This window comes from Suncus etruscus, chromosome 9 (genome assembly GCF_024139225.1).
Source record: "Suncus etruscus isolate mSunEtr1 chromosome 9, mSunEtr1.pri.cur, whole genome shotgun sequence".
Lineage (NCBI taxonomy): Eukaryota > Metazoa > Chordata > Mammalia > Eulipotyphla > Soricidae > Suncus > Suncus etruscus.
The window spans coordinates 105021774-105034011 of record NC_064856.1 but is presented as its reverse complement, the minus strand read 5'-3'; the positions used below and the strand labels follow the sequence as shown (position 1 = coordinate 105034011).

General features: G+C 54.0%; 1 protein-coding gene across 3 annotated transcripts; it reads left to right on the top strand.

Moving 5' to 3' along the window:
- The first annotated feature begins 413 nt into the window (after positions 1-413).
- Positions 414-11351, top strand: LOC126017842 (lysosomal membrane ascorbate-dependent ferrireductase CYB561A3). Of its 3 annotated transcripts, none has more exons than XR_007498896.1 (8): positions 414-487; positions 4463-4562; positions 5466-5664; positions 8475-8683; positions 9168-9322; positions 9957-10113; positions 10584-10774; positions 11110-11351. XR_007498896.1 is itself a non-coding variant. In XM_049779904.1 (7 exons), the coding sequence occupies exons 3-7, from the start codon at positions 5481-5483 to the stop codon at positions 10605-10607; spliced, it is 729 nt and encodes a 242-aa protein (XP_049635861.1). In that variant the 5' UTR covers positions 414-487; positions 4463-4562; positions 5466-5480; the 3' UTR covers positions 10608-11351. The 3 variants fall into 3 exon arrangements, 1 of the variants encoding a protein (XP_049635861.1); XR_007498897.1 differs by having other exon boundaries at positions 10584-10932; XM_049779904.1 differs by having other exon boundaries at positions 10584-11351.
- Positions 11352-12238: the final 887 nt, after the last annotated feature.

Genomic DNA, 12238 nt, shown 5'->3' with positions numbered 1-12238 from the left:
CCCTGCGTTCTCGGCCCGCTCTGTGGCCAGCCCGGCCGCCATGTTAGCCTCCGTCGTTGGACCGGGCCCGTCCCCCGACTCTCCTATCTCCGCTTTTTTTACGAGGTGTGGGATGACGAACCAGGGTGTCGGCATAGTTGGTTCCCTGGAATCCGGGTTGGAGGAATAAAACGGCCGCAATGGGAATGACTTGGAAGATGACGGACTCGGCGCGCTGGGTGCAAGCGGCGGTGGACTTCAACTCCCAGAAGGCTGTGCGCGCGAGAAGCTCGCCACGGCCGCGGACTCCAACTCCCAGAAGGTTGTGCGCGCGACCGGAAGTGGAGTCAGCCTATAAAAGGGCGAGGCGGCCCGACTTGCTATGCATTAAGTACCGCTGTCAAGTGAGTGCGGCCAGTCGGGAGTCTGTGGCATCGCCTGTCATCCGGAGAGAGAAACGTTGACTTCGGAGATTCCAGCCCAGCGGCGTCCCATTGTGCTTTTGGGGGTGAGAAAGAGCCCAGTCTGGGACCTGGGTCCGAATGCTGACTTGGCTCCCAGCTCTCGCTTTCTGCTGCTGTCAGCGCAACCGGTTTTGATCATTTAGGCATTTGTAATCATTTGTTCTCCTGGACCCCTCCTGTCACTCTTTGGAGCTTAGTTTGCAAAGGCTTGGAAGCTGTTCGCAAGGAAGTTGCAAGTCAGCAGGCGGAGCCCCTCGTCTTTAAAACTACCCCCCCCCCCGAGGTTAACTTTTGGTTTCTGATCCCAGCAAGAATCAAGAATGGGGGTACCCTCTGGTTCTGGAGCGTTTCTTCGGACTCTTGACCCGGACCAAGCTCTGCTCTGTTCCAACGGCGGGTCTCTTAACCTCTGGTCTTGGCTTACCTCCCGATGGGGATTTCTGGAAGTCTGAAGCTACCTTGGCAGTGAGGCACCCTTGAGAGCGAGGGAACCAGACTAAGGCACCTTAAATTTAACCAAGTTGCTTTAACATTCGTGGGGCTTTGGGACTTTGCATCTGTGCTCAGGGATCATTCATGATTTTATGATGTGCCAGGTATTGAACCTTCTTGGGATGCCAGCTGCATACAAGGCAACCAACCACTTTACCCCCTGTTCTGTCTCTGACACAAGTTCTTCCATTTTTTGGAATTAAGGGGCCAGAGCGATATAGTACAGCGAGGGTAGGGATGCTTGTCGTGGATTCAATTCCTGGCATCCTCATTTAGTCCCCCTAAGTCAGGAATGATCCCTGAGTGCCAAGCCTGGGTGTGGCCAAAAAATAAAATTAAGTCTCTTTGCTTTGGGGTCACACCCCAGGGTGCTCAGTGACTTTTCTCAGCTGTTCCAACAGTTGCTTCTGTCGGTGCTCTGGGATCATGTGGACACAGAGCCAGGGATGAGACCAGCTTCCCACACACGTGCCAAGCATGTGCTCAGCCCAATGCGCTCTTTCTCCAGCCTCTGGCTTTTTTAGTTTTGGGGATACTACACCCGGTGGTGCTCAGGGATTACTCCTGGCAGACTCGGGTGACCAGATGGGATACTGAGGATCAAACCCAGGTAAGCCACCTGCAGGTAAATAAATGTCCTACCCAATTTGCTATTACTCCAGCCCCACCCACCTCTTATTTATTTATTTATTTATATATTTTTTGCTTTTTGAGCCACACCCGGTGACACTCGGGTTACTCCTGGCTATGCGCTCAGAAATCGCTCCTGGCTTGGGGGACCATATGGACGCCAGGGGATTGAACCGTGGTCCTTCCTAGGTTAGCGTGTGCAAGACAAATGCCTTATTGCTGTGTCACCGCTCTGGCCACTCACCTCTGACACTTTTGTTTTTGTTTTTGTTTTTGGGCCACACCCGTGACGCTCAGGGATTACTCCTGGCTATGAGCTCAGAAATTGCGCACAGCGGCATTTGCCTTACAAGTAGCCGATCCAGGACCAAAGGTGGTTGGTTCGAATCCCGGTATCCCATATGGTCCCCCGTGCCTGCCAGGAGCTATTTCTGAGCAGAGAGCCAGGAGTAACCCCTGAGCACTGCCGGGTGTGGCCCAAAAACCAAAAAAAAAAAAAAAAATTGAGCCTGGCTTGGGGGACCATATGGGACACTGGGGGGATCGAACCACAGTCCGTCCTAGGCTAGCGCAGGCAAGGCAGGCACCTTACCTCTAGCGCCACCACACCAGCTCCATGACACTTTTAAATGATTGGGGATGAATGAAAGAATCATACTTTGTGCCTTATAGATGTATGACTCTAAATTCTAGTCTCCATAAAGTGTTTTGGGAACATGGCCATGATCATCTCTGAAGGTGTTTTTGTTTTTGTTTTTTTTTATTCTGACACAGCCACAAAATTGATGGTTTAATTGTGTGTGATCTCAGAGATGTCACAATGAACAAAGCCTGGACTACTTAGCATTCTGACTCTTTCCAGAAGCATCTACCGACTTCTGCCTCAAAAATTTTGAGTGGTCTTGGCACCCAAATTATAGTGGACCCCTCTAGAAACCGTTGCATTGCATTCTTGGAAGAAAGGAGATGAGGGGCCAGAAAGAGCACAGTGGGGAAGGAGCTGGCTTTGTCCACGGCAGACTGGCACTTGCACTCCTTATTGTCCCTCGAGCACTGCCAGAAGTGATGCCTGAACACAGAGTCAGGAATGGGCCCTGAGCACAGTTGGGTATGGCTTCCCTTGCTCCCCGCCAAAAAGAAATGAGAAGATATTCCTGGCCTCTGGGTTTGATTTTCACTGCATTGTCTGCTTTGATTCTATTTCCGGCTAAGAAAGGCCCCATAAACAGAATAACATTCAGTTCCTATCAGTATAGTGACTCATACTCACACCCCGGATTGGTCTAGTTCACCCCAGAGCTGTAATCCAAGACCTGTTGGGTGGGAGAAGAGCCAGGTGGAGGGATGACATCGTTCCCTAGGTTTGCAAAGCCTTTGCTCTGAGTCTCATGTCTGGCTGTGCTCATGGACTATTGACTCTCTGGTGTTGGGAAGGGTCACTCCTGGCTGTGCTGGGGGTTGAACTCAGGATCTCCTTTCTCTGCCATTGAACCACTTTGCTCCTAATAAAATTTCTTTGACATTTTGTTTTTGGAATCACTTCTGGCAATCTCAGGGGTTACTACTCCTGGCGAAGCTCGGGGAACCATAAAGATGCTGGTGATGGAACCCGGGTTGGCCACATGCAAGGCAAGCCCCTTCCCTGATACTCTATCACTCACAAACCTGTTTACTTTTACTTTTTTACACAAAAGAAACACGTGAACGTTAGTTACTATTTCCAGTGTCCACTTCCCCCTTCTTTGTGGGCTTCGGGCTGACCATCTAGTGACCTAAAGTGTTGCTTCCTCTGTCCTTGCTGGAGCAGAAGCCATTGCTTGTGCCAGGAGTGCATCTTGGCACGTGTTTTGGATTTTTAGGGAAGCTGGCGGCATGTTTTCTCTTGTCAGGTTCCTGGAAGCTTGTATCTTTTGTTTTGGGGGATCACACACTAAACAGCAGTGTTCTCGGGCTGCTCCCCACTCTGGAGTCACTCTGGTGTTTGGGGGGGATCACGCAGTCTGGCCTCTGGTAGGCAAATCTAGCCCCTTGAAACTTCTCTCTGGCCCCTTTCTTTTGAGTTTTGGGTCCCACTTAGTGGCACTGTAGTAGACTTCTGGCTTGGAGCAGCTGCAGGGGACACCCCATCCCCCAGGGTAGGAGGTTGCACCTGCACCTCAGAAATGTGCTTACGAGAACCCTCTTGCACCTACAGAATAAATTTGCTTTTTGCCCAGCCTCAAGCTCTTCCTTTCTCGGAGATTCTAGCCAGTCTGGGTCACCTTTCTGAGCCTCTTTCTGATCAGGTAGAGAGCGAGGTTTGAATGGGGATCCTGAGGATTGGGGTTGACATGCAAGGGGGTACAGGGTGGGAGTTAAGCTCCAAAGCTTTGAGGAATTAGAGCCAATTGCTATGCTGGTACTATATTTCCCATTATGCTGTGTCTTTTAATCCTTTTTCTCAGTTGCCCAGGCAACCTGTGGGCCACAGGGGAGCCTTAAGGCCTACTAGGCCAGATGTAACTCTTGTGCCCCCCAATCCCCGGCCCATCATGCTTGCTTTTTTTTTCTTTCTTTCTTTCTTTCTTTTTTTGTTCTTTTGTTTTTTCGGGCCATACCTGTTTGATGCTCAGGGGTTACTGCTGGCTAAGCGCTCAGAAATTGCCCCTGGCATGGGGGGGACCATATGGGACGCTGGGGATCGAACCATGGTCCTTCCTTGGCTAGCGCTTGCAAGGCAGACACCTTACCTCTAGCGCCACCTCACCACCCTGCTTTCTGTTTTTCTGAGCCTCAGTTTCCCCCATCTGTAAAGTGGCTACTTAGAGGAGAATAGGGATCAAAGGTATAAGGTTTTGGGCGTGCTCTGCTCCTCACCACCTTCCAGCAGGTGACCCACTTCTCGCTCTGCCCTTTAGGCCGAGTCCTGCATAAGCCCAGGTGACTTATTCCGGGAGGCCCCAGTCCTGAGTGTTGGGCACAGAACCGCCACTACAGCCACTGCCTCCGACTCTGACGGTGAGATGGGACCTTTAGCCTTCTTGGGGGTTCCAGGCAATGGTCGGGGCTTTCTCTCTAACAGCTGGTTGAGAGATGAGAGCTCCATGTCCCCCTCCAGCTGAGACTGTACAGCAAGTTCTGCCCAGAGAGCGGGGCCCATGCTGCCACCACAGAGGCTTAAAACTGGCAGTGCCAAGACCTGTGCCTGCGCCCACTGTGCCTCAGGCCCATTGACTGGGTTCCAGTTACAGCTACTGGTTTGCCCCAAGTTCCTCCCTGGTTTCAGAACTTACCCAGCTCTGAATCGAAATAGATTCTTGATTTTCTAGACCATAGCTTGGGCTTCCTCTTTTTCCCCTGGGTTTTTCCCAGCTGAAGAGAAAGCAGAAGAGGCAGAACTGGGGGAATGAGGCCGCCCACCCAGTTTCTGGTGTGGGTGACGAGGAACAGGCGTCATCCACAGAATTCCCCCTCTGAGGAAGAAGGTTTCTCGCCCAAGTAGGAGCCTATGGGAACCGGAGTGATAGCACAGCAAGTAGGGCGTTTGCTTTGTATGCAGCCAACTGAGGTTTCATTCCCAGCATCATCCCATATGGTCCCTCAAGCCTACCAGGAGTAACTTCTGAGCACCACTGGGTTTTGGACCTCCCCCCCACCCCCCAAAAAAAAGCCTGTGGCCAACCTCTCAACAGGCCTGCCATGGGCCTGGTTACTGGAAGGATTCAACTAGTAATTCCTCCAGGTTCTGTGAGCACAGATTCTGGGCTGGGTTGTGGGTCCCAGTTGGGCTTTGGGCTGCAGCAGAGGCAGCCCTGCCATGGGCCTGAGTTGGCCACCCTGTGACAGGGGGAACACAGCCTAGATCCCTGGGCTCTAAGTGGGCCGAGCAGGGATCCATGACATGACCTGTGCTGCTTCTAGGCCTAAAGTGGAATCATGGCTGCCGGCTGCTTCTATGTGTCCTGCCTGGCCTTGGGCTCCCTGGGCTCCATATGTCTGCTCTTCACTGCCTACTGGATGCATGCCTGGCGCGGGGGCTTCGCCTGGGATAAAACCTTGCACATGTTCAACTGGCACCCCGTGCTCATGGTCGCCGGCATGGTGGTGCTCTACGGAGCTGGTGAGTTGGCAGTGGGCACAAGAGCACTGGAGACCTGGTCGAGTAGAGCAGCATTCTCCTTCTGGGGGGGGGTTGCTCTTAGTCACTTGACTTATGGGTCACTCAGAGGAAGGGTGACTGGGAGGGGAAGGCATCAGAGAGGGCAGCTTCACATGAAATTGAGAGCTGGTGGCTTAAAGCCCTTCCAGGACTGCATGACTTACTTGGTATTTACTGGGGAAAAAAAAGTCTGTGATTTTTTTTCTTTTCTTGGCTCTGCACTCAGAAATCGCTCCTGGCAGGCTCCAAGGACCATATGGAATGCTGGAATTCAAACCACTGCCCCTCCTAGATCAGCTGCATGCAAGGCAAATGCCCTATGGCTGTGCTATCTCTCCGGCCCCATCTTTATGATTTTTTTATAAGGCTTGATTCTATATTCATGTTGATATACCTGCATATCTAAGTTGTATACAAATTTATCTGGTGAGCAGCTAAAGTGATAGCAGAGCGAGTGAGTAGGGCATTGGCCTGGCACAGGACCAGTCTGGGCTTGATCCTCTGCATCCCCTTTAGTCCCTTGAGCCTGCCAGGAGTGATTTCCAAGTTCAGAGCCAGGAGTAACCCCTGAGTGCCACCAGATGTGGCAAAAAAAAAAAAAGTTAGGTAGCAGGTAAGGTGTGTGCCTTGTATACAACCCGGATTGTTCTGCCATGCACACGCACAGCCCCCACTCTCAACCCTCCAGTTTCAATTTCCAATATCCCACATAATCCCCTGAGCACCTCCAGGTGTGGCCCAAAACAAGCAAACAAACAAAAATTCTCAGGTGAGGAGCCAGAGAATTAGCATGGGAGGAAAGGCACTTTTATTTGGGGGGGGGGGGGTCACACCTGGCAGCACTCAGGGGTTACTCCTGGCTCTACACTCAGAAATCGCTCCTGGCAGGCTCGGGGGAACCATATGGGATGCTGGGATTCGAACCACCATCCTTCTGCATGCAAGGCAAACTCCTTACCTCCATGCTATCTCTCCAGCCCCAGCATAGGGCCACTTTTGAGGTGGAGAGGGAGGTTCTAAATCTAGGACTTACTTCTGTGTCTGTGCTCAGGGATCACCTATGACAGACCATATGGCGTACTGGAGATCAAACCTAGCTTAGTCCCATGGCAGGAAGTGCCTGCCCCACTGTGCTCTCTTAATAGCTCCACACATGGCCACCTGGCCTTCTCTGGTTCAGTGAGCAGCAGTTCTCTTGGGGAAAAAAAAAAAAAGAGCTCACTGGTGAAAATGGTTTAAGGAGCCCCTTGCCCCTCTTGTTGGGTACCGAGGTGCACACCTATCCCCAAGGGGCCAGGTAGCACAACCTTTAGACTCTGCAGGCCCTGGGCTCTGGACTCCTCAGCTCAGCCCTATGGGCACGACCACGTAATGGTTGTTTCAACAACTTCACCAGAATAGAGAGGGGGCCTGGGAAGTCGTTTAATAGGGAGAGAGCCCAGTGCTTTCCAAATGTGAGGCCTTGGGTTCGATCCCCAGTACCAAAAAAACAAACAACATGGTCAGCAGCCTGTGGTTTTCGAATCGGTGCTAGGGAGCAGGAGGGTAAATGTTCTTGGGTGAGGCCTCTGCACCTCCCAAGGACCTGGCTTTGCCTCATGCAGGCAGAACCAGGGCCCAAATGGGCTTTTGTTCCCAGGAAACTGGGCTTGATGAGGCCACCAACTGAGAGTCTGTCCTGTGTATGGGGAACCACAAGGTCCTAGTCCCTGCAGTCAGGAACGCTGGGGACAAACCAGCAAAGGGCAAAGCTGAACCTGAGCTGACTCAGGCCCCTAGGACACAGCCTTGCCCTTAGCCAAAGTGCCAGAGAAACAGGGGGAGGGTCTGGAACACAAGATGGCCAAGCACCTCTCTATCTTTTGGAGTGCTCTGCAAGGACTTAGGGACCCTGACTGTCTTGTTGGAGGCAGTGACTTCAGAGCAGAGGTTCCTAATCTTGGACCACCTCCAACCCACCCAAGTGGGTGATCCTCAAAACCTGTGTCTGTGCCAGCTAAGCCCAGTTGTACTGCAGGCTGCACTGGGGTTAACCGAGCAGCTGGGAAGGGCAAAGAAACCCTACATGCCCCTCCCACTACTGGCACTCTAGTCTATCTTCTTGGCTGGCTGCTGTCCCAGAGATAATTTGAGGCACTGGAAAGATAGTACCGTGGGGGAGGGCGTTTGCCTTGCATACAGCCAATTGCTGACTGAATTCAATGCCCAGCCCCTCCTACGTTCCCCCCAACCCCCCAGCACAGCCTGGAGTAATACTGAGTGCAGAGGTGTGCTCCTCCCAAAATAAACCCACAATAAAAGGGATCCATGGGATGTCCTCAAATTACTTTCTTTTGTTGTTGTTGTTTTGGTTTTTGGGTCACACTCAGGGGTTACTCCTGGCTCTATGCTCAGAAGTTACTCCTTGGGATGGTGGGATTCGAACCACTGTCCTTCTGTGAGCAAGGCAAATGCCTATCTCCATGCTATCTCTCCAGCCCCCTCAAATTACTTTCTTTTCTTTTCTTTTTCTTTCTTTTGCCACACCTGGCAGCACTCAGGGGTTACTTCTGGCTCTGCATTCAGAAATGGCTCAGGGGACCATATGGGATGCCGGAATCGAACCGGATCCCTCCTGGGTCGTTTGCATTCCAGGCATGCAATGCCCTACCACTGTACTATCTCTCCAGCCCCATCAAATTCCTTTCTGTCCTCCTGAGGAAGCTGCCTGGGTTGAGGCTGGGTAAGGGGGCAACCTGCGGTGTGTGTGAGCCCTGACCTTTCTCCTACAGCCTCACTGGTGTACCGCCTGCCCCAGTCATGGGTGGGGCCCAAGATGCCCTGGAAAGTCCTGCATGCGGCCCTGCACCTGGCAGCCTTCATCCTGACCGTGCTGGGGCTCTTCGCCGTCTTCCAATACCACAACCAACAGAAAATTGCCAACCTCTATTCCTTGCACAGCTGGCTGGGCATCACCACCGTCTTCCTCTTTGCCTGCCAGGTGGGTGGACCCCTCCATCCTCAGCTCCCCTCTGCTTGCTGATGTCAAGGGCTATGTCAAGGGGAGGTCCATGGCTCCTACTCTCCCCCATCGCAGGGGCTGCTCTGGGCTGCCTGTTCTAGCGCGCACCACGCCAAGCTGAGGCTGCCTCTCCTGCCTCCCTTGCCCCTTGCGGCCAGAAATGGCTCACGTGACCCTGATGCCTATGTATGGAGGGAGGCAGAGCGGCTGGGAAGGAAACTGGAGCCTTTACGGGAGACGGGTGCATGTCACATCATGGTCTGGCAGCGAGTATCAAGGTGTGGCAGGACCTACGCTGCTGCAAGGAGTGTCGAAAACAGGGTGACCATGGGCCAGGTGCCCAGTGCCAGCGGGGCAGCTGCTGCAGCGCTCATCTGTGGCAATGCAGCTGACAAGTGCTCCATCGGCCTCACCTAGTCCACCTCACCCACTGCGACCGCCTCTTCCCTTCCTGTGTCCGCAGTGGTGCTTGGGCTTCTCTGTCTTCCTGCTGCCCTGGGCCTCTGAGTGGCTGCGCGCCCTCCTCAAACCATTCCACGTCTTCTTTGGAGCCTCCATCCTCTCGCTGGCCATGGCGTCCGTCATTTCTGGCATCAACGAGAAGCTGATCTTCAGCTTGTGAGTGAAGGTTCCCCCTTCCCTGAGTGGCAGGGCAGGAACAGGGGAAGGCAGAGAGGAGTCTCTCTCAGGCGAAGTTTTTCGGCAAATCTGTGTGCAGCATCCTGTGGACTCAGCCCCTCCTGTGTGTCAGGCCACTGTGGAGGTGTCCTCATCTGTCCTCAGGCATGGTCACTGCCGCCAGTGAGGGTCAAGCAGGGCTGTGTCCTCTCAACCATTGCCACCTCCCTTCCCCCATAGCTCCCATGCACAGGGACTGGCCAAGCACGGCCATTCTTCTTTTTGTTGTTTTGTTTGGGGGCCAAACCCTGCGGTGCTCAGGGGTTACTTCTGGCTCTGCACTCCAGGAACCACTCCTGGCGGTGCATGGGGACCAGGTGGGATGCCAGAGATCGAATCTGGTTTGGCTGCCTGCAAGGCCAATACCCTACCTGCCATGATATGGTTTTGGCCCATGGCCGTGCCTCTTATTGCGGGTGCCAAGTTCTGCAGGCACTGCCAGGTTCCTCAACAGTCATAGGCACTTCCCAGATTGTGGCGGGGACCCTTTCATGTCTTCCTGGGATTGTGTGTCTCACAGGGCACAGGGAGGTGGAAGAGTCTCTGAGGGGCCCCTGCGGTTTGTCCCCTTCAGGAAAAACTCCACCCACCAGTACTCGACACTCCCCAGCGAGGCCGTGTTTGCAAACTGCACTGGGATGCTGGTGGTGGTCTTTGGGCTGGCAGTGCTCTACATTCTCCTCGCTTCGCCGTGGAAGCGTCCAGAGCTGGGGATCCTGACTGACAGACAGGTACGGGTCTTGCTCCCGAGTGCAGTGCCAGGTTGGAGGCAGGAAGTCTGGGCGGGCTGGCCGGCCAGCCCTCAGCAGGGACTTCACTGGGCAGCTTGCAGTCAGCCCAAAGGAGCAAGGGGTTTAGCTGGCACATCTGGGTCTTCTTGGGGTCTTGGGAGGAGAGGGGATTTCTCTCCTGTGGTTCTTCAAGGTAACATGTGGTCTTATCTCCCCACCCCCCAAGGAGGGCTTGAGCAGGATGAGGGGGTTTGTAACTTCTTTGCTTGGAGATAATTGAGTGCTTGAAGCAAGTTTTGCCTGGCCCTGGCCACAGGGGGCCTTGAGGGTTGTGAGATATGGGGCATCTCTAGATTTAGGGGCTTAAGGACTTCCTTGAAAGATGTGGTTTGGGTCCCCGTGGTGTGACTTCTGTGGGTCAGGGGTACTTCAGGTCTCATGCCATTAACATGTGTGCATCTGTTTTTTAGCCCCTACTGCATGACAAGGAGTGACTTGGGAAGGGGCGTCCACGAACAGCTGGTGTCCCTTCAGCAGTTCTACTGTACCCTGGCTCCCCCTTGGCCGTCTGGACACAGCAAGACTAGCACTGGGCGCTGGGCCCGAACCCCTGCTCGCCTCCAGCCTAGGCCTGCTCCATCAGTCGCTGCCTGCCTGCCTGGTGCCTTTGGCTTCACCCCCATCTCAGCCCACTTTGCAGGCTATTTTGGGTCCTCCCTTTCCATACGGCCACCTTCATCCTGGCTGATCCCAACTGCGGGACGTGGATGACACAGTCCTGACGCCTAATCTCCCATGGGTCGGAAGGGACTCAGAGCGGTTGAGTGTGGGGAACCAACTTTGGTTTTCCCCTTTGAGAGGTACTTTGCATGGAACAGGTTGCCCTCTGATTTCAGGAGCGGTGATGGACATGGGGCACAGGTGGCGGCTTCGCTGAGGTGCTAACTGCTCTCTGCTCTTCTCTTTCTTGCTGCTGCCTCCTGTGGCTACTTCTAGCTGCTGCCTCAGCTGGGACCTGGATTCTGGCCTTTCCCTGTGCCCATCGCCTGCAAGCAGCCCCATGAGCCGTGGTGACCCTCCCAAGAACAGCCTGTCAGGTGGAGAGTGGGGGTCTTGGAACAGCTTCACTTCCTTGACTGCTGCAGGGCTGTCCCGGACACACGCCATTTTGCTGCTTTCTGAATGGGCCCTGGCTCTGCTGCTTTCACCCTCCAGCTTGCCATTAACTGTGCCTAGCAGAGCAGGAAAGGGGCTGGGAGGAAGCCAACTGATCCTCTGAAGTTGGCATCTGCCTTCTTCTGCCTGCTCTGAAAGAGCCTTACTCTCATAAGGCAATTGTCCCCCTGTTGCCTAATAGCCAGTGTTGGAAGGAGAGCACAGACGGAAGCCTCAACTGGATAAACCTGGGCTGGGGTACGCTGGGCACCTTGTGACATGACTGCCCTGCCCCCGGTGGCATGCACTGTTCACCATGTGTGTGGTATTGCACTAAAGTGTTTTTAAGTCAGATCCTGCTCTTGAGACTCATCATGGTGGTTAGAGCAGTTTGTCCAGAGCAACCTGCAAGAGTCTTGGGGGGTTCTGCTCCCCCTCAGAGATGGGGTTGGGGATTTTGGGAGCCAGAGGCTGGTCCCCTGCAGGACCAGGCTTTGCACAGATGGGATGAAAGGAATCCGGTCCTCGGCGGGAAAGGCTTTGAAGCACTGTGTCCTGTCACAAGGAAGGAAATGTCTCCTCAGCAGGATAAGACTCGAGGAATCAGTGCCAGAAGTGGCTGTGGTGAGCCGCAGGGCAGGTGTGTGGTGCCAGCCTCGCTTCCTGCCTCCGGGCACTCAGGCCTGAGGAGCAGCCTCAGGACAGCACCCAGAGCAGGGGCTCAAGGATGGGGGAGCCTACAGCCAGGCTTGACTACAGTGGGGAAGGGAGCCCCTCCTGGGTGACAGTGACCTGGGGCTGGGAGCCTCATATCCTGAGCCCTGTCACCAGCTGGGGTTCCAGCTGTCGGTGGTAGTTGAGTCAGGATTCCTAGTCCTGGCACGTCAGCAGTCCCTCCTGCTCGTTTAGGTTCCACTGTTGAGTCTACGTGACGAGGCCAGCCAGGTGCACTTTCTGTTCTGCTACTAGT

What these genes read in the sequence shown, in the direction of transcription:
- LOC126017842 (XM_049779904.1), top strand. Translation starts at nt 5,481, where the DNA reads ATGGCTGCCGGCTGCTTCTATGTGTCCTGCCTGGCCTTGGGCTCCCTG. An exon ending in GGTGGTGCTCTACGGAGCTG is followed by an intron (nt 5,665 to 8,474) that starts GTGAGTTGGCAG and finishes TTTCTCCTACAG; the next exon opens with CCTCACTGGTGTACCGCCTG. An exon ending in GAGAAGCTGATCTTCAGCTT is followed by an intron (nt 9,323 to 9,956) that starts GTGAGTGAAGGT and finishes TGTCCCCTTCAG; the next exon opens with GAAAAACTCCACCCACCAGT.